The 23,360-nt window shown below is 33.1% G+C and overlaps 2 protein-coding genes across 2 annotated transcripts; both read left to right on the top strand.

The window, feature by feature from the left end:
• The first annotated feature begins 2,130 nt into the window (after positions 1–2,130).
• LOC148620454 (uncharacterized) lies at positions 2,131–15,532 on the top strand. Its single transcript, XM_088581352.1, has 6 exons — positions 2,131–2,206; positions 4,909–5,089; positions 8,311–8,498; positions 12,438–12,551; positions 12,993–13,163; positions 14,818–15,532. Exons 2-5 carry the CDS (start codon positions 4,923–4,925, stop codon positions 13,004–13,006), a joined length of 483 nt encoding a protein of 160 aa, XP_088437478.1. The 5' UTR covers positions 2,131–2,206; positions 4,909–4,922; the 3' UTR covers positions 13,007–13,163; positions 14,818–15,532.
• On the top strand, positions 14,846–15,379 carry LOC148620455 (uncharacterized). The gene has a single exon (XM_088577104.1). It carries the CDS (start codon positions 14,846–14,848, stop codon positions 15,377–15,379), a length of 534 nt encoding a protein of 177 aa, XP_088433230.1.
• Positions 15,533–23,360: the final 7,828 nt, after the last annotated feature.

Here is a 23,360-nt window from a genome sequence, read left to right as displayed (position 1 = left end):
ATGCCCCATTCATATTGATCTTTACCCAATAAATTTAATTAATCTTTACTTTTCAATTAACACAATATTAAAACATTTATAAATAAATTAATTTTTGGTGTTAAAACTTACCAATTTGTGCCTGATCACGTGTAATACTATTCTCTAGTTAATGTTCCCCGTTCGCCATTACCCATTTCCCAGTTGCTATAGGCGTTGGGAGTTTAGTACCCCCATTCAAAGACTTATCGATATTTAAACTTTGCCCTCTACGTCACGTGAAAACAAAGAAGCTTGTTAGCATTCATGAATTAGCAAATTTTATATTACTATGACAATGCATGAGAAGAAATAAAAATTGCATAGACTTAAACATATATATGAAATGTTTCAAAATACATGTTTTGTACACAAGGTTTGACTTTTACATAATTTGTAAGGTGAGTTGGGCGATTGAAGTTTGTAAATGTTTCAATTTACATGGAAATTATACTTATTTTATTATAAAAATAAAAATAATTGTACCACCAGCTTTATAAGGACGTGTTAAGTAGATATTCTACGTGAATGCATACCTCTTTAACAAATGTTACACATGCATGATAATTATATAGGTTAATATCATGTAGGACAAAAATGTTGTTTACGTAATATATACTGTATATATAGATTACCTTGTTTGATAAAGTAATTCGTCAAGTATAAACGCCGACCACAGCAAACTTACATCTGACAAGTCGGATAAGATACATGCCTTTAATTAAGTTAAGTTGTAATGTACTGCAAAGGCGAATTTTAAAAAAAGAATGAAAATTAAAGGGGATGTTGTGGGTTGATTTTATTGTTTACATATTTTTGTCTAAATTGTGCTGAAATATTTCTTCAAAATGAGGAATCCATCACCCTGATCCTTGTCGATCTGCCAATATACACTGACTCAGCTACGGTTTGCATGCCACAGATGGAATAACAATATATCAAATAAATCGCTGTTATTCAATTATACTGAAAGCAGTTCTTTTAACAATCAAAATATATGGCGTTTTTTTACTTTATTTTTTATTATTTTTTTAAACAAAAATTGGGGGAGGGGCACCTGCTACCGCCCACAATGTTTTTTTTTGTAAATTGTCGCATTTTTTACTGTAATAGTTGAATAGTAAGGAATACTTGATTTAATTGTTTGTGTTCATTGAAAGTAAAAAGAAGTTTAAGTTGTTATGAATATGCATAGAATGTGTGCAGCAGAACTTTAGTAAAATAAAATAAAAGACAGAAGGCTTTTCTGCATGAAATAAAACATCGAGTAGAAAGAAGCAGTGTCACCTTGTTTCATTTTCACTGATCAAAGCATATGCCAGGTTTTCAATATATGAATCTTATAACTATATGATTCAAAATGAAATATCGATATTAATAAGTGATACATTAGAAACGCCTAACTGTCAAATGCCTAAAATACACCTTTTTTCTAATAATTAAGTACAGTTCTGTCGTAAAGCTAGACTTCAGCTCATTATTAGTGATTTATGCGCAATCATTAAAATCTTTTAATTTGAAATCATGTAGCAGGCCTCATCGGAACTGCCTGAGATTTTTACACCATAACAAGTCAACAGATATTTCACTATATATAGCAAATCAAAGGAAATGTACACAGTAAACGCTTTTAGGACAAAATAAAAATGGGCAAAAAATAACCGAAACTTAATGAAAAATCGTGATAGCAGTAAATTGTTGTAGGATTAAGTATATCAAACAAGATAAAAAAAAACATAAATAAGAGACTATGTGTTTTGGTGTATGCAAAAATAATTATTAATACATTTACAGCAGAGATTTGTTTCTGTTGATGAATCATGTATATTTAGGTAATAAATATCCGCACAATATGTATACAATACAAATGATTATAATGTACAGATAGTATATTAAAATGTCTAGTATTTTGTAACAGTCGAAACACATAGTTTACTATGAAAACGTATTGAACACAATAAAAACGAACTAAACAAATTTATGATATGAATGATGTTGTAAATAAGCTCTGAATTGAAACATTGTACTTCGTTTTTGATAAAATGTTCATCAACAATTTAGTGATGTAAATTGTGATATCTTATCTGCTGTCTCAAGTTACTGGACCTATCAAATTATGTAATAAATCTAGGTCAAATGTGTTAATAAAATGTAATCACTACTGAAACAATTTTCACAGCAAACGAATGTAAGTTATATAATTAGCATAGTTATTTTTTTTAATATTCGTTATTTTTACTATCAATTATAATTCATCTGGATATGATTTGAAAATAGTATAGGTCAATATTTGGCAATACTACGTCAGTTTCTATAGATCATAACGTAACCGGTAATAAGACCTAAACTCTCCAAGGATTAGATAGTTGAAAACCATAAATTTCTTAGTTTTCGTAATATAGACGATGATTATAATCTATAATACTTACAAGAATCCATACAAAAAACGCTTCAATGCTGCATCTACAACTTGTACTACCCAGCTTGGAACTTATTAATTTCCATACATACAGCTGTCAGAGAAGATCTACAATCTTACCACGACACTTGTTTCATCCGTAATGGTCACAATTCAATGTGAATCCTGAAAAATTCGCAAGTGTTGTTTGTCTTTTTTTTTTCGAAGATGTTTTTGTCAGTTTAATGGAGTTTCTGATCGGATCGGAATTATATTTGTTCATTGAGTGTGGTGGACGCATTTTTGTCATAGGACAGTCGGCATTCCAATGTAAACAAACTGTGCTCTCTTACATGTTGACCTCAGCCTTCGCTCATGACCAACTGTACGACAAACACGATGACAGCTCATTCCGAATCGTGAACCGTCCTTTCATCTGTTGGCCTATTGTTTTTCCATAACTGAAATATTATGCCATAACTTTCCATACGTATGTGGACTTTCCGTACCGTGCCAGGCTTCTTTTAGAAAGGTTTTTGGTAAATGGTACCTGGTAAATGCTCTCAGTTTGTAGTGGAGTGTTGATTGCTCATTCATTTCTGTTTCTTTGTACGTGGTATTTTGGTTATTTCGTGCTCTTTGTTGTTTTGTTGTTTGTCTCTATTGTCCCGATCTACTGTTAATCCTTTGAGTGTAACATTTTAATTACAACTTGACATTTTGTTCCCTTGATCATTCTTTAAATGATGTCACTATATTCACCATGTAAAATGCTTATCTCCCATACAGAAATTCATAACTCATTGATCCAGAAAAAAAAAAACACACACATCTAGGCAAAAGCTAAAAGGATACACACAGAAATTAAAGAATAAATTAGGAACCCATACATCGTTAAGAATAGAAATATAGATCAGGTGCGTCGTCATATATGCCCTTCAAACTTGGCTGAGAATAGGAAAAGGCTGACAAATACCAAATTGTGTGCAGTTTTCACTCATTTAACAATGGCCACATGCGTATTGACTCTCATGTTTCATATATTTTGTGTATAGTTGTCAGTTACAACTCGTGTAAAATATCTTAAATCAACGGATGTGTCGCCACTTCCGTTCCAAACAATACATCTTAAAAATAGCAGAAAGGTTAAAAGTTAAAGGTTTTTGTAAAAGTTACATAAATGCATATTTTTCTTCCTGGAATATATATTCAGTGTTTGCGACCTATTTGACTATACTACTACATAATCAAATTTTTTTAAATACCCAAATAATGAGGCCTAAAGGGAATCTCATTGTGCTCTAAAGTTATTTTTACGTGAATATGATAATTTGCATGGCAACGAACTAAGCTTCAAGTGCAAAGAACATACAGTGCACAACACATTTTATGGGACTAATGTTTCCAATGAAAACAATGAATAAATCATTGGCTCATGAACTTTTTCTGTATTATTGATTTCTACATTTAGTTGATAAAAAAAAATACAGTTATTATACGGGAACTAACACATTGAACAATTCGACCCAAAAAAGTGGGTGCAAGTCAGCTAGGAATTAGTGTAGAAAAAGGGTAGTTTATATGATTAAGTGTAAGTGTATGTAAGAATCAGGCTAAATGATAAAAAATCAGAAACATGCATGTCAAAACCCTACCGATGTGACAATATAATTTCACTCAAGGATGCTTTCTTTATTTGAAATGACCATTATTTGATCTCTGCATCACTGGAGTTGCTCAGAATTTTTCAATAGGATCTTAGAAAAATGAGGTTTTTGACAGAGTTATCTCAATGAAATTATAACTCAATGGTCCAGCTTGATATGGAAAGTCTTGTTTGGTTTCCTTAATTCTGATGGTGCAAATAGTCAAATAAAACTTTCAAAATGGTGTTTTTTTTCATACCAAGTTTCACCTACTGCCTGATTCTTACAGATACTGACACTTAATAATCAAATAATGCATGTAAGAATATATATTCAAATATGGCTTACTGCGTATAATTGTTGGATTCCATTATCAAATGTTATATATTAGAAATAAGAGGGTTTTTTTTTACTCTGAGATGTGATCTCCACACAACATGGTCACATTCTTATGAAAAGTCATCTGTCAGATTCACGTTCTTGCTACAATCGTATTCTTAACACGAAAGAATCAACAAACCTATTGAACAAATCAGAAAAGATAATCTACAAAAAAAAAAATAATAAAAAAAAAAAAAATAAAAAAAAAATAAAAATAAAAAAAAAACAATAATAGAACAATGATGTTTCGTTAAACCATTTAATTTTGCTCTTTCATTTTTTTCTTTGTAAATACGAAAAATGATGACTACAACAAGAAAGCCACACACTTCTATTCAGCATAAATTTTCGACGTCCCAGTGGTTTAATTACGAACGGTTATAGAAGTATCGGAAGTAAAGAATTAATGCACAGGTATGTATCTGATAAAAGACAGATCTGATGTTTATGAAATAATAATTTCAGTTTCAATTTAATCGATGGATCCAGAAGATTATAGGAAAAAAATTGCAACAATAGCCGCAAATGGCTTCATAGCGTTAGAGATGGGTATAGGCCATGAAGTAGGACTGTTTGATGCATTAAAAAGACTAAAAGATCCTGTATCGTCTACAGAACTGGCGTCATCATGCAAACTAAAGGAAAGGTTAGTATAACATCGATGTGTTACATCGTAATCAGTAGTAATATATTTTGTACTGTTGACAGCTGTCAATTTCTATGTCGAAAACTCCTTTAATAAATGTGTAAGAGTAATCAAGGGAAACCAAGGTTCTAGCAGAAATCAAAAGAATATAATTAGGGACAAAGACCAGACATGGAAAACAGAATACACAACAAAGAACATAAAATAAATAAATAATACATGAAAAGTAATAAAAGCAAATGAGCAACTCCACTAAAAACCGGGAGCATGGAGCAGGTGAACCGGTAGTGTAAGCGTCCTCTGATTTTCTAGATACACCCGCCTAGTTTGTCATAAAAAGTCAAGTCAAGTCCGGGGTAACGAAAGACGTAAGGAAAACTATAACACGATGAACAAATCAGTTTTCAAAGTGCAGATGGATACACCATAACGATAGACAGTTAGGACACCAGAAAAAAAAAACTTTTATTGAACTCAAGATATTTTTTGAAACGCTATCGACAGTTGAAATAGCATCTCCGATAAATCTTATATGAAAGTGAAAATTAAGCTTTCTTATTGCACCATATTTCATATATCAAACATGATTGAAACGCTGTTCTGATGAAAATATATATAATTACAAATATGTCACCGCTTTAAAAAAATAAACTTTGAACTTATTATATAATCCATACATTATAAATATGGACTAAACTTTAGTTGTTGATATTAAGTGCTTCCTTGCGTTTTACAGTATATATAATTTAAAAGGGATAACTTTTATTGATACATGTACATACATAAACATGTAATATTACTGAATGTTTACAAGGAAGGTATCTTCCATTATGAATGATTTAGGAATTAAAGTAATTCATTAAAAGACTTAAAAAAATCGGAGTTCAGTTCGACTATACGTGGTTATTATACAATTCCATGTTGAGGATACCTATGGGATCCTGCATCTATCATTTTTAATAATGTATGTTTATACCAATGTCGGACAAATATATGTGAATTTCTTTACATTTGATTTTTATATATGAATGATCAATGACTAAATGAATCAAAATATCCTTGCATTGTTGTGTATACAAAATGCACAAAAAGTAATTACTGAATTTATATAATAGTTGTTAATAAACTGTTCAATATCGTAATTATATTTAGACTGTGGTTCGGTCATTATCGCTACCATAGCCAATACCATTGTCCTGTGACCAGTCTAAATATCACGATATTGACCAGTTTATCAACAACTATTATTATATATAGAATTAAACTTAAAGAAGTGTGACTTTGTCACATGCATGTCTGAATCGCAACTGTGTATTATTAAAGGGGCGTAACTTAAAATCAGCTGGTCATTATCGCAAAATGTTCTGATAATGACCGGATTTCTGTTCCGGTTTTCTTCGTGGCATTGACTGGTGGAGATTCCACAGTACAATTAAGAATGACACGTGACTACCTTGTAGTTAATTAGAAAATCAGATTTTTCACCGATATAAAATAATTTTCAATACATGTATAAAAGTTCTAATGCAATAATGATATCAGTTTAGTATTTTCGTATCTTTAAACTGGAGATGGTATTCACAAAAGTCTGGATATTCCAATTATACCATACATTTTAAAACTCTGTAAAAAACGAAGTTTCATACTTTGTATCACACATGGTAGAACTTCTTGACGTTGGAGCTGGATTACTGTTTTCATTTGTTTGGTTACAATTATGTCTTTTAGACAATAATTTGATCTCAATCTTTTTATGTATTTGATTCTAATCATACCGAGAATGTGTTTTATAGGCTGTAGACCTAAGGTAAATGACATAACTCTTGAAATCAGTGATCTGCTCATCAACCTTTCATTTGAATGAAATCAGTCCAAGTAACTTTGATGCTTGCATGACATTAATGTAAAATACTGTATACAAACATTCTAATGCTTTGTAAGTTGTACCCCTTACTCTTGGTCTACCTCCTTAATTAAACCCTTACTCTTGGTCTACCTCCTTAATTAAAGACAAACATAGGAACATAGGGTTATCATACAATAGACTTTTATTCCCGACTTTGACTACGTTTTTGTTTTAAATTTTGAGCAAAAGGGAGTAACCTTCCAACCCGACAGACTGTTTTACTGTTCGATCGGAGCAATAGACAGCAGTAGACTTCAATTTCAAATATTTAACTTGTTATAGCTGCGGTAAATACTTAAAAAAAATAATTTCAAACCATTTGGCTATTCACCGAAGTGTTATTAGTATACGTTGCAGAGAAAAATGTTCACTGTTCTTCCTATCCCTAGTGAGACCTGCCAGCCAGGTTGTCTGGTGCTGATGGGTTACGTCCTTTGAAAAACTTACTAAAATGGCTTGCATTCCATTTATATGAAAAAACGACTATTGAAAATTTTCTTCCAGTTTATATATGGTTTTCACGCGATTATCATCTGACAATTATATTATTAAAAAAACAAAAACCTATCATCGCCGTATGGCATCAACCTATATTGAAATATGTTCATTTTAGGAATCCAGCAACATACAATTATGATATGCGACATTTTTGTCAGAGTCCAACACACTGAAATTTACAATATTCCTGATTGTGTTAGATTTTTATGAAATAGTAAAATAGATTACACATAAAAACTGAAGATATGGGATGCAATACGTCACACAAACAAACATTAAATGACTTGTTATGTGAACTCCAACAATAAGTTCATGTACCATTTTTTTTATCTTATCCTTATTAATGTCCCAAAACGGGTATTGTAATTTCTCTCAACGGATATGCCACCAATCGATTATGGAGTATTTCAAAAATGCCGCGGTTTTGATTTCAGTTTTTGTTATTATTATTATTATTATGTTCGTGTTAGGGTAAGTTTTATTAAAACCTTTTAGTGTTTTGTGTAACTGGAAGTAGTTTCAAGTAGTTTTTTTTATTCATCTGTGTCATCTCTTATAAAGTAAAACCGTAATGTCTAACATCGTTGTAATTACCAGTGAGTATGGAATCTTAACCTTGTGCTTCCCGAAACAAATGTAACGCTTTTTATATTACAAAGCGTCAGAATTAAACATATTTCATAACTCTTTTGTTATGAAATCCTTAATTTTCTATAACGTTATGAAGATAAAATCGGAGTTATGGCACCTGAATCCATATTTGTTTTCAATATACATGCACCTATATAACATTCTATCGTAATAAGTTATTTTTAAGGTACGTTCGTGAATGGCTTGGTTGTATGGTAGCAATCCAACTTGTGTGTCTGTCAGATGATGACAAGTTTTATATACCTGAGGACTGTAAACCTTTCACCGACGCTAGTTACATCGGTTGTTATATTCCTTGCTTTGCTGTAAACTACCGAGATTGTGTCAGATGCTTCCGTGATGACAGCCCAAATGGTACATGTAACATTGTATTAATATGAAGAACTCTCATTGCATGCATTTATGGAAATCTTAATTTACGTATGCATTTTCACCACAAAATTTGATTATGCAAACTGCAAGTAAAATGGTTTAAATAACGACAAGCATAATGTCAAAATACGATAGTCCCGATCACTCATTTATATACATCTGGTAAATAATATCTTATAAGAAAATGCCTCATTGCAAAAGGGATATAAAGGGAATCAGGATTTAAACAGTAATCAAAATGATATAATCCAAGATAAAGGACATTCAGGGACGGTACACACTCACACACACACACACATATATATATATATATACATATATACAACGTCTCAGAACGTGACGACTATTCGCTACAATGCTCCATCGGATCAAATTGATACAGGGAAGATATGTAAACGTATAGAAAGGTCTGAAATATTCCCGATGTTAGAACTGTCAAATTTGCGATGCAAATTTTTGGTCGTTAACTCCACGGGACTCGAACTTGTACCGCTGTGACATCTATGGCAAAACCGTCTGCACAAAGTCCAGCACCCTAGACCACTCGGCCAGCTAGGCTATATTAAGATATAGCTTTCGCTGGCCAGGTCATTCCTCCTCGTAGGATTAATCTAGGGCTGTAACTTAGTACACGATGTATGGTAGTACGGGACAGTTCATTTAGATGTTATTATGTAGGATAGAGGATCAAATTAATGATGCATGTCACAACAAATCAATATTATACGACTATTCGCTACACTGCTCCATCGGATCAAATTGGTACAGGGAAGATATGTAAACGTATAGAAAGGTCTGAAAAATTCCCTACGAGATTAGAACTGTCAAATTTGCGATGCGGAGGGAACGAATAAAACTTTGCATCGCAAATTTGACAGCTCTAACATAATAACATCTAAATGAACTGCCCCGTACTATCATACATCGTGTACTAAGTTACAGCCCTAGATTAATCGTACGAGGAGGCCAGCGAAAGCTATACTTTAATATAGCCAAGTGGTCTAGGGCGCTGGACTTTGTGCAGGCGGTTTTGCCATAGATGTCACAGCGGTACAAGTTCGAGTCCCGTGGAGGAAGCGACCAAAAATTTGCATCGCAAATTTGACAGTTCTAACATCGTTGGGAATTTGTCAGACCTTTTTTCTATATATATCTCTTGATTCTCTAGAAACTCTCCGCTGAGGTACTCATAAATATAATGTGTGCCTAATGTCTATCCACAGCTATTTCATTTTGGGTACCATTTTATAGTGTATTATTTTGTGTTTATTTTGTGTTTGTTTGTTTGTTTGTTTTGGTTATGTTTATATACTCCAGCTTCTTCTTTTTTTTTTCTTTTTTTTTTTTTTTTGGGGGGGGGTAAATATGCCAAAATGACTGGATGGGAGATAGCAAGCTCCGAGCAGAATTGCACACATACGCTTTGTCTCTCACTAACCCTGGCAGACAGGCCTTTGGAAACTCCTGGACACTATTAAATACAAACGTCGGTTGAAAATCAGATCATATAAAATCATTCACTTTATTTCCTCGACTTTTCAAGATTCTTCCATTTTCTGAGAGGGCTGGCTGCAGCGAGTTGAACAAATTTCGCCCCATAAATTGGAATTATAACTTTAAAGTTCTTATCGATGCCGTGGAGGACTACGCAAGAAAATGGATAAAACGAGAACAAGAAGACATTGATTTTCTGTCAGAGTGGTTGAAGGCCGTGAGGTCCTTAATTTTGAAACTAGTGAAAGTTTTAAGTAGGTCAATGATTGCCAACGCTACATCAGTTTTCAAAGACCCTGGTGTAGCAAAAACATTGTCTACAATACATGACAAATATGTTGTCGTATCAACAGACAAAGCCCAAAACAACATTGTTTTTGTCTGCAAAACGTTTTATATCCAAAGTTTATTATCAGAGTTAGACGTAGAAAATAAAAGCAGTGATAACACCTATACTGCTAACATACTTTCCGAAGAAGAAATTGTGGTAAACCATAAATCTGTGCTATCCTTTCTTGGTCTCTCTACCAAGGACGATGACCGTGATTTACCGTCTATGTACTGGATTCCTAAACTCCACAAGAATCTACACAAACAACGTTACATAGCTGGATCTGCAAAATGTACCACCAAACCTCTTTCAAAACATAACTTCTATACTAACAGCTGTCAAAGAGGGTTTGCAGTCCTACCACAGCACTTGTTACTCCCGTAGTGATATTAATTCAATGTGGATCATGAAAAATTCGAAAGATTTTTTGGAGACAATCAGTTCAAGACTATTATCAGAATATAATAGCATTAAAACCTACGATTTTTCTACACTGTATATATTTTTATTCCACATACTCAGTTAAAATCCTGACTTAAAACATATTTCATCCAAAAAAGATAGTGTACCTAGATACAAATATATAGTTTGTGGAGATTCCTCATACTTTGTAAAAAATAATTCCAAAGCATCTTCCAAATATACAGAAAAAGATGTTTACAAAATGCTGGAATTTTTAATCGACAACATATTTGTCCAGTGTGGTGGACGTGTTTTTCAACAAATGGTCGCCATTCCAATGGGAACAAATTGTGCTCCTTTACTTGCTGACCTATCTCGTCACTCTTATGAGGCTGACTTTATAGCTGATCTGATCATAAAGAATATCGTTTGGCTAGATCCTTTAATCTCAGTTTTCGCTATATAGATGACGTATTATCTTGAAACAATCCTAATTTCGGGGATTTCATACATTGCATCTACCCAAAAGAACTTGAGTTAAAGGATACTACAGACACTGTGAAGTCAGCCTCATATCTTGACCTACACTTAGAAATCGATGGTAAAGGAAAACTATTGACCAAACTTTACGACAAACGTGATGACTTTTCATTCAGAATTGTCAACTTCCCTTTCATCTGTGGCATGGAGTGTTCATATCACAACTCATACGTTATACCAGAGCTTGCCGAGACTATGCAGACTTTTTGTATTTTGTATCGCGCTAGAATTCTACCAATTAGGCTTCGGGAGCAGGGTTATATTTCTACAAGATTGAAGTCATCACTACAAAAGTTTTATGGTCGTCATCATGAACTTGTGGATCGTTATGGTGTATCCGTCTGCGCCATGAAACTGATTTGTTCAACGTGTCATGGTTTTCCTTTCCTCTTTCGTCTACCCTGGACTTGACTTATATGTGAACAACAGACGAGTGAAAGTTCTGTTTGTCAAAATGTACGACTTTTCCCGTCGATGTTTGGCCCTCCTGTCCAAATACTTTTATACAAACTACTAGTTTTAATGATGTTTGATTGTCGGCTATTGTCTGCTTTGTGGTATGAGAATACCTGTTGTTTATTGAAGGCCAATGAGTGGCCTTGGACTGCCATTTCATTCCGGTAAGGTTGTTGTCTATTTGGGATATACACCAAACATATTCCCATGATATCACATATTTAAATATGTGTGAAGTATTTTTGTACTGTCTAAAAAATACGTCACTTCATCTTTTCAGTCATGAGTTCAATAAAATAACACCTCGTAAAACGGCTGTTAATAATTTTGATTTAATTTTTGTACCGAAAGTGAGGAACATATTGTTCCTTCGTGTATTTATTTATGCCTCGATTTTTTTTTGTCTTTATGTAATATTTGGTTTTTAATACAAAACAAAAAAAAAAAAAAAATTTTTTGTTTTTAAATCTAATACTGGCTAATTTAATACCAAACACTACATAGTTGGTCTTTTTGTTTTTATTTTGTTTTTTTTTGTTTTTGATTTTATGTTTTTGTTTTTGTTTTTTTTGTGATTACCTATCCATTCTACGATACAGAAAAAGTGCGGGGTTCTCATCCTTTTATTTCTTTATGTCTTTATATTTCTATTTGACTATATATATGGTGAGTTGTTTATTGTAATGAAATATTTTCAGGTTTTGATGTCGGCAACAAACTGGAAATATTAAAGTTGATTTCCCACGAAAGAACTTTGCGTGATCAAAAATGGATAGATGAGGAACTGTTTCCTGTTGGGCTCATGGAAAAAGGTGAGGCATACAATTAGGGCAGATAAACAATAGCAGTAAATTATTTTTTTTTTAAATTATTTGTTTGTTTTCCTGTCATTTTATTTTGAATTTCAAGGTATTTCTTTACTTTCTGTTTCTAGGCAAGTACAAAAACCAGAGAGACACGTGTTAGATATAAAACATATCACCCATATTTAGGAATGTTAGTTTGTAATTAATTGCAATGACAAGACTGAGAATCAAGATACAAAACGCTGTTATACTTCGAAGTAAAGGGAAATATATCTATGATAAAGAAAGTAACTTCGTTCTCTCTGGCTTCATATAGGAAATCACTTATGATACATAATCAATCTTTAAGAGGTCATTAGGCTTGCAAATTTAGTTCAGTACATGTACGAAGTTTAACGTTTTCCACATTCATATTGAGAAATTACATATAATATTATTCACCTTCAGTCTTCAGAGGATAACAAGATGTCTCTACACGCGATAGTTAAATCTACTATTTGATTGTCAGGAGTGAAAAAATCTTGTAATCCCCGAGAGCATTGGATGATAATCTGTTTCTCCCATGAAATCTGTGTAAAACTCGGAAATGAAAAATGGCTAGAAAACTCTGGCAGAAAGGTCAGGAAGCATTTAGCTATGAATATTTACTCAATTGTCAAGTTTGTTGTGAAAGTAGTTCATAACATGGTAAAATATGAAAGTATAATGCAAAAAATATTTTGTGACATAAGTTCATTATGATGACGTCATATTGATGCCACAATTTTACGGCAATTAACAAAAAATGCTGAAAATCTTAAATTCTGTTGTTTTTCGGATAAAATTAATCCAGAAAACTATGTCCACACCAAAGATACAACTTTATATGTTCACATATGATAAAGTATGTTTATTGGATGTGGAAACCATTTCCTTGCCAAGAAATATGACCAGAAAAAATGAGCAAAAAAATTACAAAAAATACAAAATTTTAAAGAATATCTCAATATTCAATTTGGTTACATTCAAGCAATTTGTTCTGCCATGTCAATGTAAGATCTCCAAGAAGTCCTTTTGATTTCTCATTTATTATGGATTAAGGTCTCAAAATTCACAGTTAAATCATTCAACACTTTATTATTCAATTTCAGTTGTATGTAAGGTTAATTAAACCCTTTATTGCCCTTTCTCCTTTAATCACAGACCGATGATTATAAAGTCACGTGCATTTTTTTAAATAATTGGCTTTGAATTGGAGAAAGTAGTTATTATGCTTGAAATAAAGCAATTTTACGTAAAGGCAAGAAAAAAATTAGTATAATTAAATCTAAAATTCAGGAAAAACATCACCCTTTCAACTGTTATACTCCGTCTCCTGATGAAAACAACATGTACATAAAATAATAAAATAAACTAGAAATACCCTGCACACAGAGAACATACCCTGCACACAGGGAACATACCCTGCACACAGAGAACATACCCTGCACACAGAGAACATACCCTGCTTCAAATGTAGATAAGTATATAACGTTTAAGTTTTGTCTCCTGTATCCAGTAATTACGTCCTTTCATGTACATCTACACATGATGTCTAATCTTCCTAAGAACTACATCAAACTTCCTTTAGCGTATTTGGATGAGTTGGGCTTACAATAATTCTAGACAGACGGACGGACAAACAGACAGACAGGGTGATTACTTTATATACGCTATACATCAAACTTTGTCTGCGAGGGTAATAAAAAATAACCTACCCCAAAGGTATTACATAGCTGGAAATTGTCACAAGGTTTCAGTTATTGTTACATGTAATCACAAACGTGCAATAAGAGCACTTTTAATTTTAACTTAATACCTACGTTTTTTTTTATTTAAAAATGTCTACGTTATGGTAAAACATGTTTTCCATGGTGGCTGTAGTACTACATCTACATGTGCTTTGAAACCCATACAATTCCTTCTTTCCCCATCATTCTGGATTGTCTACCTCCAGCCCTTTCAATTAGGTCCTCTGCAGTCATGCCTTCACATTTGGAAATATGGATAGCTGTATAAATCTTCTTGATAAAAGAAGGATCAACGTTATTGAAAGTATTTGTCAAAAATCTGTAATCCAGCAAATCTTGTAAGCCAAAAAAATAAGTTTTGTTTCTTACTACCATCAAATATTTATTTACACAAAAACAGGAAAGTCAACAAAATATCTTTAAATTGAAAGAATTGCACATTTCCGCCTTAAATTTGTCGTTTACGAAAACAATGTTCACAACAATATCTATCTACTTTTTAGATCATGTTACAAATATATTGGATTTCGGATGCGGTACGGGAGATTGTCATTTCGTATCGCAGAATCATTCCCTAAAGCAAAGGTGTACGCTGTAGATATTAACGAGGAAGCCATCAGAGAAGCTAACAAAATTAAAGAAACTAAGAAAATCACTAACGTCGAGTTTATACGTGTGAATGAAAAGACAATAACAGCAGGAAGAGAAAAATGGAAGGCCAAATTTAATTGGGTGATGCTAGTTGATGTACTTCATGATTTACCGGATCCAGAAACAAATATCAACGAAATCAAAACTTTGATGCAAGAAGGCTGCATCTTAACATCAATGGACCCTCCAGTTCATTCTGATCCCAGACAGAATATCGGGAACCAGGATGTAGCCATGCTTTTATCGGTTAGTACTATGATGTGCCTCCCATGTAGCTTGTTACAAGAACCAGCAGTTGGCCATGGCATTGGATGGGGCTTAGAAAAACGAAATGATTGGTTAAAATGTAATGGACTAGATATTGTGAACCAAAACAGCAGCGTTGTTCACTGCAGGATCTCGCAAACAAAATGAGTCAAAATAGAACATAATAACAACAGTATTACATTTTTAGCGTTTTGCGTATACATATTGTAAATGAAATCAAATTGAGTTAATAGACCTTCGTATGTTACACACACATGTAATTGCTTGCTTTTCAACAATACGTTATACACATTGCTCTTCTTTGTATGTTTTGTACTTTTGTGATATATTATATATTTTCAACATTTGTTACAGGCAAAAAAAAAAAAAAAAAAAAAACAAACAAACAAACAAAAAAACATCAAAACGTTTCATACATTTTTTTTAAATATTGATTGAAACAGTTACTAGGAGTTCGGGATCTATGGCATGCCGCTTGCCCATGTAATTTGTGTGGTTCCTTCTCTTAGTTTAATGCTGATCAATTTTGCTTTAAAAAGTTACCTAAGCATAAAAATATTAATCTCGTTTCGTGGGTCGATCTAGTACGAAACATGGTCCGTTTGATTGATGAAACATTCTCGTAAAAGTTGCGACCCGTGCAGGTCCGGGTGTAAAAAGAATAGGCTTGAAGCAGCGCTAAGCTTGGCGTAAAAGGCGACTATATAGTGCTCAGAACCCTAGCAGGGGGCTAGGGCGATCTGCCCACAGAGCACCTGGGTTGTGCGCCCCAGGTGCTGGAATGGGGTACCCCAAGCGTGTTAGATGGTGGGGTTATCAAGCTATAATACAGAAACCTGACGGCAAACCATAGTGGTGCACCGTGCTGGGAAAAATGCCACGTTCCTTGCACGTTAAAGAACCCTACGGTGGTATTCTCCCGGAGTAGGAACCATAGTGCTCCGCCACAGGAGGCTAAATTGCCCGACCCTACCCACCACTTCCTATTTCCAGTGGCAATCAAAATTTGTCGACCCCATTATCCTTGTGTCCCATCCCATTTTTCATTTCATCGTTATTTCATGTTCATTTTATCATCCACTTCATGTTCATCGTCTGAATATAGTTGAAATATTGCTGCTCGGGCGTTAAACCCCAACAAACAAACAAAACAAACATCGTAAAAGTTGCATGCAATTTTGACAAATAAATAAATCAATAATTAGTGATTATCTACAAATGCAATTCAATGATTTGATATCTTGCTTTGTAGCTTTTTAGACTTAAATGATTGAGAAAGAGTCGTTTTAATTATAAGGATTTAACACTGCTTTCCCCAGAATTTATCGACTTTTATGTCAGGTTTGTGAGTGAATGGTTTGCTTTTACTCATCCATATATTCAGGAAAACAGTGTTTAATCCTTATGATACCAATTCCTTACTATCTGTAATATATTAACGGTTTTGTTTATAGTTGGCTCTCATTCAGTGACATTGACACCCGAAATCGACATTGCATTTAACGGCATTCAACCGACAACTTGACATGGTTGTCAGTTTCAATATTAAAACTATATACGGGCTATTGATATTCTTTCAACATTGTTGTTGCGAACATACAATGTCGAATAAGAAAGAAATAAGGCAGACAATACCGTTTTCAGTCTCCAAATGACGCTATCTTTTGTCGAAGCGATGGTAGCCTTGCTGTTAGCGATTTGTAAATGGAATTACCACTCTTGTGAAACTGTCATCGCTGAGGTAGTGAAAGGTGATCAACCAATGATAATGCAATCAAAAAGCATACGCAAACTAGATTGGAATTATATCAAGGTACATATGCTGCGAAGTTTACTCAATTCAGTTATCCAAAATTCATAGAAAACAGACTTGTTGTTCAAAAGATTTAAAAAAAAAAATTAAAGCGGTTGCTTAAAGATTTCCTATTATTATTGTGTCTTTTATCTCAATCATGTGGAGAAGTAATCAAGGGAACCAAGATTCTATCGGAAATCAAAAGAATGTAATCCAGGAACATAGGCCTGACCTATATAACAGACACAAAACAAAGAACAAAAAAATAGCGAAAATAATGCATACAAAGTACCTAAAGTAAATAAGCAATTAACACTCCACTAAAAAACTGGGAAGATAGACTAAATCACATAAGGTGTACACTTCATATAGACAAACGATTTTCTACTCAAAAGTATTTATCAAAATAACAATGTTTCAATACTAATGAAGATATAGTCAGTAATTTTCTTATCATTTATTCTTTTTTCTGTTTCGTCTCATTTGGATCTTTAATTCACCAGTACCCTTGATTAATCAACACGTTAAATGTGCATTAATCAAGGAAATCAGATGTCTTCAAGATACGAATTTTTGCGCAATAGCCTTTAGCACATGCCTAAATCTGGTTTGTACGTTCACCATTAGTCCGAATTTGAGCCGAATATATGGTCAAAACATAATAAAGATGTTTTAAAGATCCGTAAAATAAAACATGGGCCACAAAGGACCTCTTTTGCGGAATTCATTAGACAATAATTTTTAGCTACTTTCTTCTTAAATTTATTCCGTAATTCAACGTTTTATTATAATCTGTTAGTGTGGTGTAAAAGCTAGATAAACCTTTCACATTAGGTATAGCCACACTCAAATCCTCTGAAATGCGATAACATTGTAATTGCCCTAGTTTAGGGACATTTTAAGTAGATACTGCATACTTGCATAGTGATTATCGATGCAAAAACAAATAGGACAAACAAATAATAGCGTATTTACATTACAAACTTTATTTACGCTAACAAAAGTTGACCTATTGATGATTGAAGATTCAAATAGTATTTTTATTACAAACAACACAGTCCGTCTGCAATGAGTGTTAATTGTCTCTACTTAAAACGTTCTACTTCCACGACACAGTAATACCAGTCAATAAATACTTGTTTGTATTATCTGATCTGATTGTCATTTTTTTTTCTATTTTTTTTTTTTTTTGTGTTTCAACTATCCAAATGTTTTTGTGGGTATTCCAAATTTTAATTTGAACACTTTGTAGTAGTAAGGTGAACAGTAAACATGCGAGAGTGTAAAAAAACTACTGAAACACTGTTCCAATTGTGTAGAAGACGCAAAAGTCAACAAGATGACCAGTTCTGAACATTTATATGCAAGTGATACATTTTTTTTATTTCAATAATTGTCTATTTAAGTGTCAAAATTCTGTAATTTGTGGATAAAATATGATTTTTTGACAAAATCGTTTTCCAATTCATCCCATATAAAATTCCAATCCTCAAATATAAAAACCTCACTCACATCCTCAGGTCCATTTCTCATTTCTTCAGCACATACATACCAATACGTTTACCACATATAAACGTACACCAATTATCATACATGTGTAATGATTGTAAATTGTGGTGTACGCTATATTCTAGGTTTTTATGTTCAATTATCAGCAGTTTTAGTATTTTAGTTATGTATGTGTTGTAATTAATTGGTATAGTTTATTGTGTACATAGTATACAGACCCCAATCTGCAGTTGACATGTTTCTAGAATTCATTTGAAGGTATGTAGTGCATGAAACTTCAAGTATACGAAATGGAAAATATAGATGCGGCGTACAAAAAATACTTTACAAACAAAAGAACTTCGTCCTAATAGTCATCTGAAAAGAATACGTATAAAGATATATATATATATATATATATATATAAGCACAATATTATTATTTTCTTGTTGCTTGTGCAAATAAAAAAGGAGTAAACTTGTGATTGAAGAAAACGAAGGTACAAGGTCATAAGGCTATTAGAATTAATGTTACCCATAGGTTAACCAGATCACTGAATAGACGTAATAAAATCAAAACAGTAAATAAATCAGTTTGTTTTACCAATCCAGTAGTCCAAACAGTCTATTTCAACCCTAGACAGAAAATGGGGAGGCGGGACAAAGGTGCGATTACCGAATGAATCGACAGGAATCGAAATGCTTGGTTACTTATTTGAAATGGTTAAAAGCATTATTCACTATTGTAGTTCAGTCATTTCTCACACAAAGATTCTAGCGCAAATGATTGAGTTAAAAAACTTCTCTTTTTTATTTGTGTTTTCCATGTTTGGTCTTTGTCCCTGGATTACTTTCTTTTGATTTCCGCCAGAACCTTGGTTCCCTTGATTACTCTTTCAAGACGATGCGCCATAAATGCCTTTTTATTTTGCAAATCATAACATTGACCGTTATTTCACTGTTCCACATAAAAAACGTCCAGTCCGGGGTAGACGAAAGAGAAAAGAAAACTTTAACACGTTGAACAAATCACTTTTCATTGTGCAGATGGATACACCATAACGCTCCAGGAGTTCATAATGACAACCACAAAACTTCTATAGTGAAGACTTAATCTTTAAGCAACATAACCCTGTTCCAGAAACCTAATTGTAAAAATTCTAGCGCAATACACATAAGTCTGCGTAGTTCCGGCAAGCTCTGGCATAACGTATGAGTTGTGGCATAAAAACGCCATACGCAGGCGTTGAAGGGAAGTTGCCACAAATGAAAGGAAATTTGACAATTCTGCATGAAAAGTAATCACGTTTATCGTAAACGTTGGTAAAATAGTTTTCCTTTACCATCGATCTCAAAGTGTAGATCAAGGTATGAGGCTGATTTCACAGTGTCTTAAGAATCCTTTATTTCAAGTTCATTTGGGTAGATGCGATGTACTAAATCCCCAAAACCAGGATTGTTTAACGATGCTACGTCATCTATATAGCGGAAACTGACATCGAAATATCTTGCCAAACGATGTTTTTTTTTCTTTTGGACTATCAACTATAAAGTCAGCCTCATAAGAGTAAAGGAATAGATAAGCATGTAAAAAAGCAAAATTTGTTCCCATTGGAATGCTGACCGTTTGTTGAAAAACGCGTGCTCCACACTGGACAAATATATTGTTGATCAAAAAGTCAAGCATTTTAAAAACATCTTCTGTATATTTGGAAGACGATTTTGAGTATGAGGTGCCTCAACGAGGAGCTATATGTATAGTGATAGTCTTTGGATTTAATACGTTCTCTGTTAGTCTCGTTGTATCCGAGTGCAGTAAATATCCGTTGGAAAGAAAGAAATTTTCATATCTAAAATATCAAGGCTTTCCGGGTTTAACAAAACAATGTTCTCGAGATGTGAGAAATTTCAAGTGTAATAAGTTTAAAAAAAAAAAACAATAGCAGTGATAAGACCTATACTGCTACCACTGTCTCCAAAGAAGAGATAGTGGAAAACCATAAATATGTGCTATCCTCGTTTGGTCTCTCTACCAAGGACGATGATTGTGATTTACCGTCAATGTACTGGATTCCTAAACTTCACAAGAATCCATACAAACAACGTTTCAAAGCTGGATCTGCAAAATGTACCGCCAAACCTCTTTCAAAACTTTTAACTTCTATACTCACAACTGTCAAATAGGGTCTGTAGTCCTACCACAACACTTGTTACTCCCGTAGTGGTATTAATTCAATGTGGATCCTGAAGAATTCCAAAGATCTTTTGGAGACAATCAGTTCAAGACTATTATCTGAATATAATAGCATTAAAACCTATGATTTTTCAACACTTTATACTTCTATTCCCCATACTCAGTTAAAATCCCGACTTAAAAACATTTTACATCGTTGTTTTTCCAAAAAAGATGGTACACCTAGATACAAATATATAGTTCTTGGTAGAGATTCCTTATACTTTGTAAGAAATAATTCCAAATCATCTTCCAAATATACAGAGGAAGATGTTTACAAAATGCTGGAATTTTTAATCGACAAGATATTTGTCCAGTGTGGTGGACGTGTTTTTCAACAAACGGTCAGCATTCCAATGGGAACAAATTGTGCTCCTTTACATGCAGACCTATTTTTGCACTCTTATGAGGCTGACTTCTTTATAGCTGATTTGATAAGAAAGAAAGAATATCTTTGGCTAGACCCTTCAATCTCAGTTTCCGCTATATAGATGACGTATTATCTTGAAACAATCCTAATTTTGGGGATTTGATACATCGCATCTACCCAAAAGAAGTTGAGATAAAGGATACTACAGACACTGTATCTTGACCTACACTTAGAAATCGATGGTAAAGGAAAACTATTAACCAAACTTTACGACAAACGTGATGAATTTTCATTTAGAATTGTCAACTTTCCTTTCGTCTGTGGCAACATCTCTTCGGCTCCTGCGTATGGAGTGTTCATATCACAACTCATACTTACGCCAGAGCTTGCCGAAACTACGCAGACTTTTTGTATCGCGCTAGAAGTCTAACAAATAGGCTTCTGGAACAGGGTTATGTTGTAACAAGATTGAAGTCATCACTACAGAAGTTTTATGGTCGTCATCATGAACTCGTGGATCGTTGTGATGTATCCATCAGCACCATGAAAACTGATTTATTCAACGGGTCATAGTTTACCTTTCCTCAGTTGTCTACCCAGGACTTGACTTTTTATGAGCAACTCGGCGGCTGTTTGTAGAAAAGCAGAAGACGCTTACCCTACCGGTACACCTGGTTCAAGGTCCCAGTTTTTAGTGGAGTCCGAGTTGCTCATTTACTTCTGTTTGTATGTATGTATGATTTTAGTTACTTAATGTTCTTTGTTGTGTGTGTCTGTTTTCCATGTCTGGTCTTTGTCCCTGGATTACATTCTTTTGATTACCGCTATAACCTTGGTTCCCTTGATTACTCTTTAAGATGCAGATTATGTTCCCTCTCATATTTTAAAAACGAAAAGAAATCCAATTGCAATGCTTCTAACATATTTGTGGCGACATAGTTTTGACGAGCAGTTTGGACTTGACGTTTCGATTTATTTCTAACACTATTTTTGGGATATTCTAAGGTCAATAACTTTAATATTATCAATAAACAATAGTACAAATGATAAAATGTATCCAGTAACGAACGCTAACAAAATCGTCACAAGACCACGCCCCTATGTATTTCCACCAATCAGCGTCTGAGACCTCGAATCAATCTAAAGAAGAGAAATGCTTGTCAAAGATCAGTCTGGATTGAAATATGTTAAAAATTATAGAATCACGTATAACTTACTCTAAAAAATATATTTCTTTTTTCTACAATTGGTACGAATAATAATATAGATCCTTAAATAAAAAGACTTCCCCGAAACCCTATTCCCATGCTACCTTAGCATCTATGTTCATATTCCTATTATTCAAAAAGCCCCTATCCAGCAAAAAAAAATTTCATTTTTAAATCTTCATACATATTCTGCTATCCTCTGTTTATTCTACCTGTTTCTTACATAGACTGCGCCATATTCTTCATACCAACCTCAATAATTCAACCAGTACTAATTTTAATCAAATATTGAATTATAAATGCTATGGAATTGGAGACAAATTTAGCTAATGTGTCATGTAAAAGCATTTTTTATTTTGCTACACTGAATGAAAATAATAGGGAAATTTTACCATTATAATGCATAATAATTCAATTTTAGATGAAGATAAAAAAATGAAATTTTATTCTGTTTTACAAAATAAATTCATCATAAAAATAGATAAAAAAAACTTATTTTGATTAAACGAAACAGAATAAGAACTCTTTGTAGCAGTTTTATATCGTTACATAGTTTTATTGATCTACCAGTAATGCACAAACACATCAAAAGAGTTTCTTACTATTCATTAAAATGTAAAATTGTTGATCAAAGATATCTACACAAGCATAACTGAATGAAATAAAAACAATGAAAATATCAATGCCTATGAAATAGTGTCAGTAATTTTTAATTTTCTTTATCCTGGTTATGCTAGTTTAATAAACAGTTTTATTATTAATTCATAAATACTCTAAATTAATTAGAAAAACATAGTGTTGCTGGATTTATATTTGACCTTGGTTGTTACGACGCAATGTACAATATGTCAATTAGAGTCGATTAAGTTTGATAAGGTTATCAATAGCTTCAAAATTTATATTTTTCTGGCTAGATCTATTTATTCATTTGAAAATTGTATGAAAATATAGAATGTTTTTTTGTTTTATTAAATAGCTGATTTCTTTTATGTTTTGACAATAAAAAAAACCATGTTCTTCCCAACGTTAATCATA

Source organism: Perna viridis, chromosome 4, assembly GCF_037379345.1.
Source record: "Perna viridis isolate PV_CMFRI_1.1 ecotype Kerala chromosome 4, ASM3737934v1, whole genome shotgun sequence".
Lineage (NCBI taxonomy): Eukaryota > Metazoa > Mollusca > Bivalvia > Mytilida > Mytilidae > Perna > Perna viridis.
Note: the sequence above shows the minus strand (reverse complement) of the source record. Positions and strands in the feature narration are given on the sequence as shown.

Excerpts from the sequence above, each read along its gene's own strand:
- LOC148620454 (XM_088581352.1), top strand. The coding sequence starts at position 4,923 with ATGGATCCAGAAGATTATAGGAAAAAAATTGCAACAATAGCCGCAAAT. Across the intron at positions 5,090-8,310 it reads TCATGCAAACTAAAGGAAAG|GTACGTTCGTGAATGGCTTG; the intron begins GTTAGTATAACA and ends GTTATTTTTAAG. Across the intron at positions 8,499-12,437 it reads CCGTGATGACAGCCCAAATG|GTTTTGATGTCGGCAACAAA; the intron begins GTACATGTAACA and ends AAATATTTTCAG.
- LOC148620455 (XM_088577104.1), top strand. The coding sequence starts at position 14,846 with ATGCGGTACGGGAGATTGTCATTTCGTATCGCAGAATCATTCCCTAAA.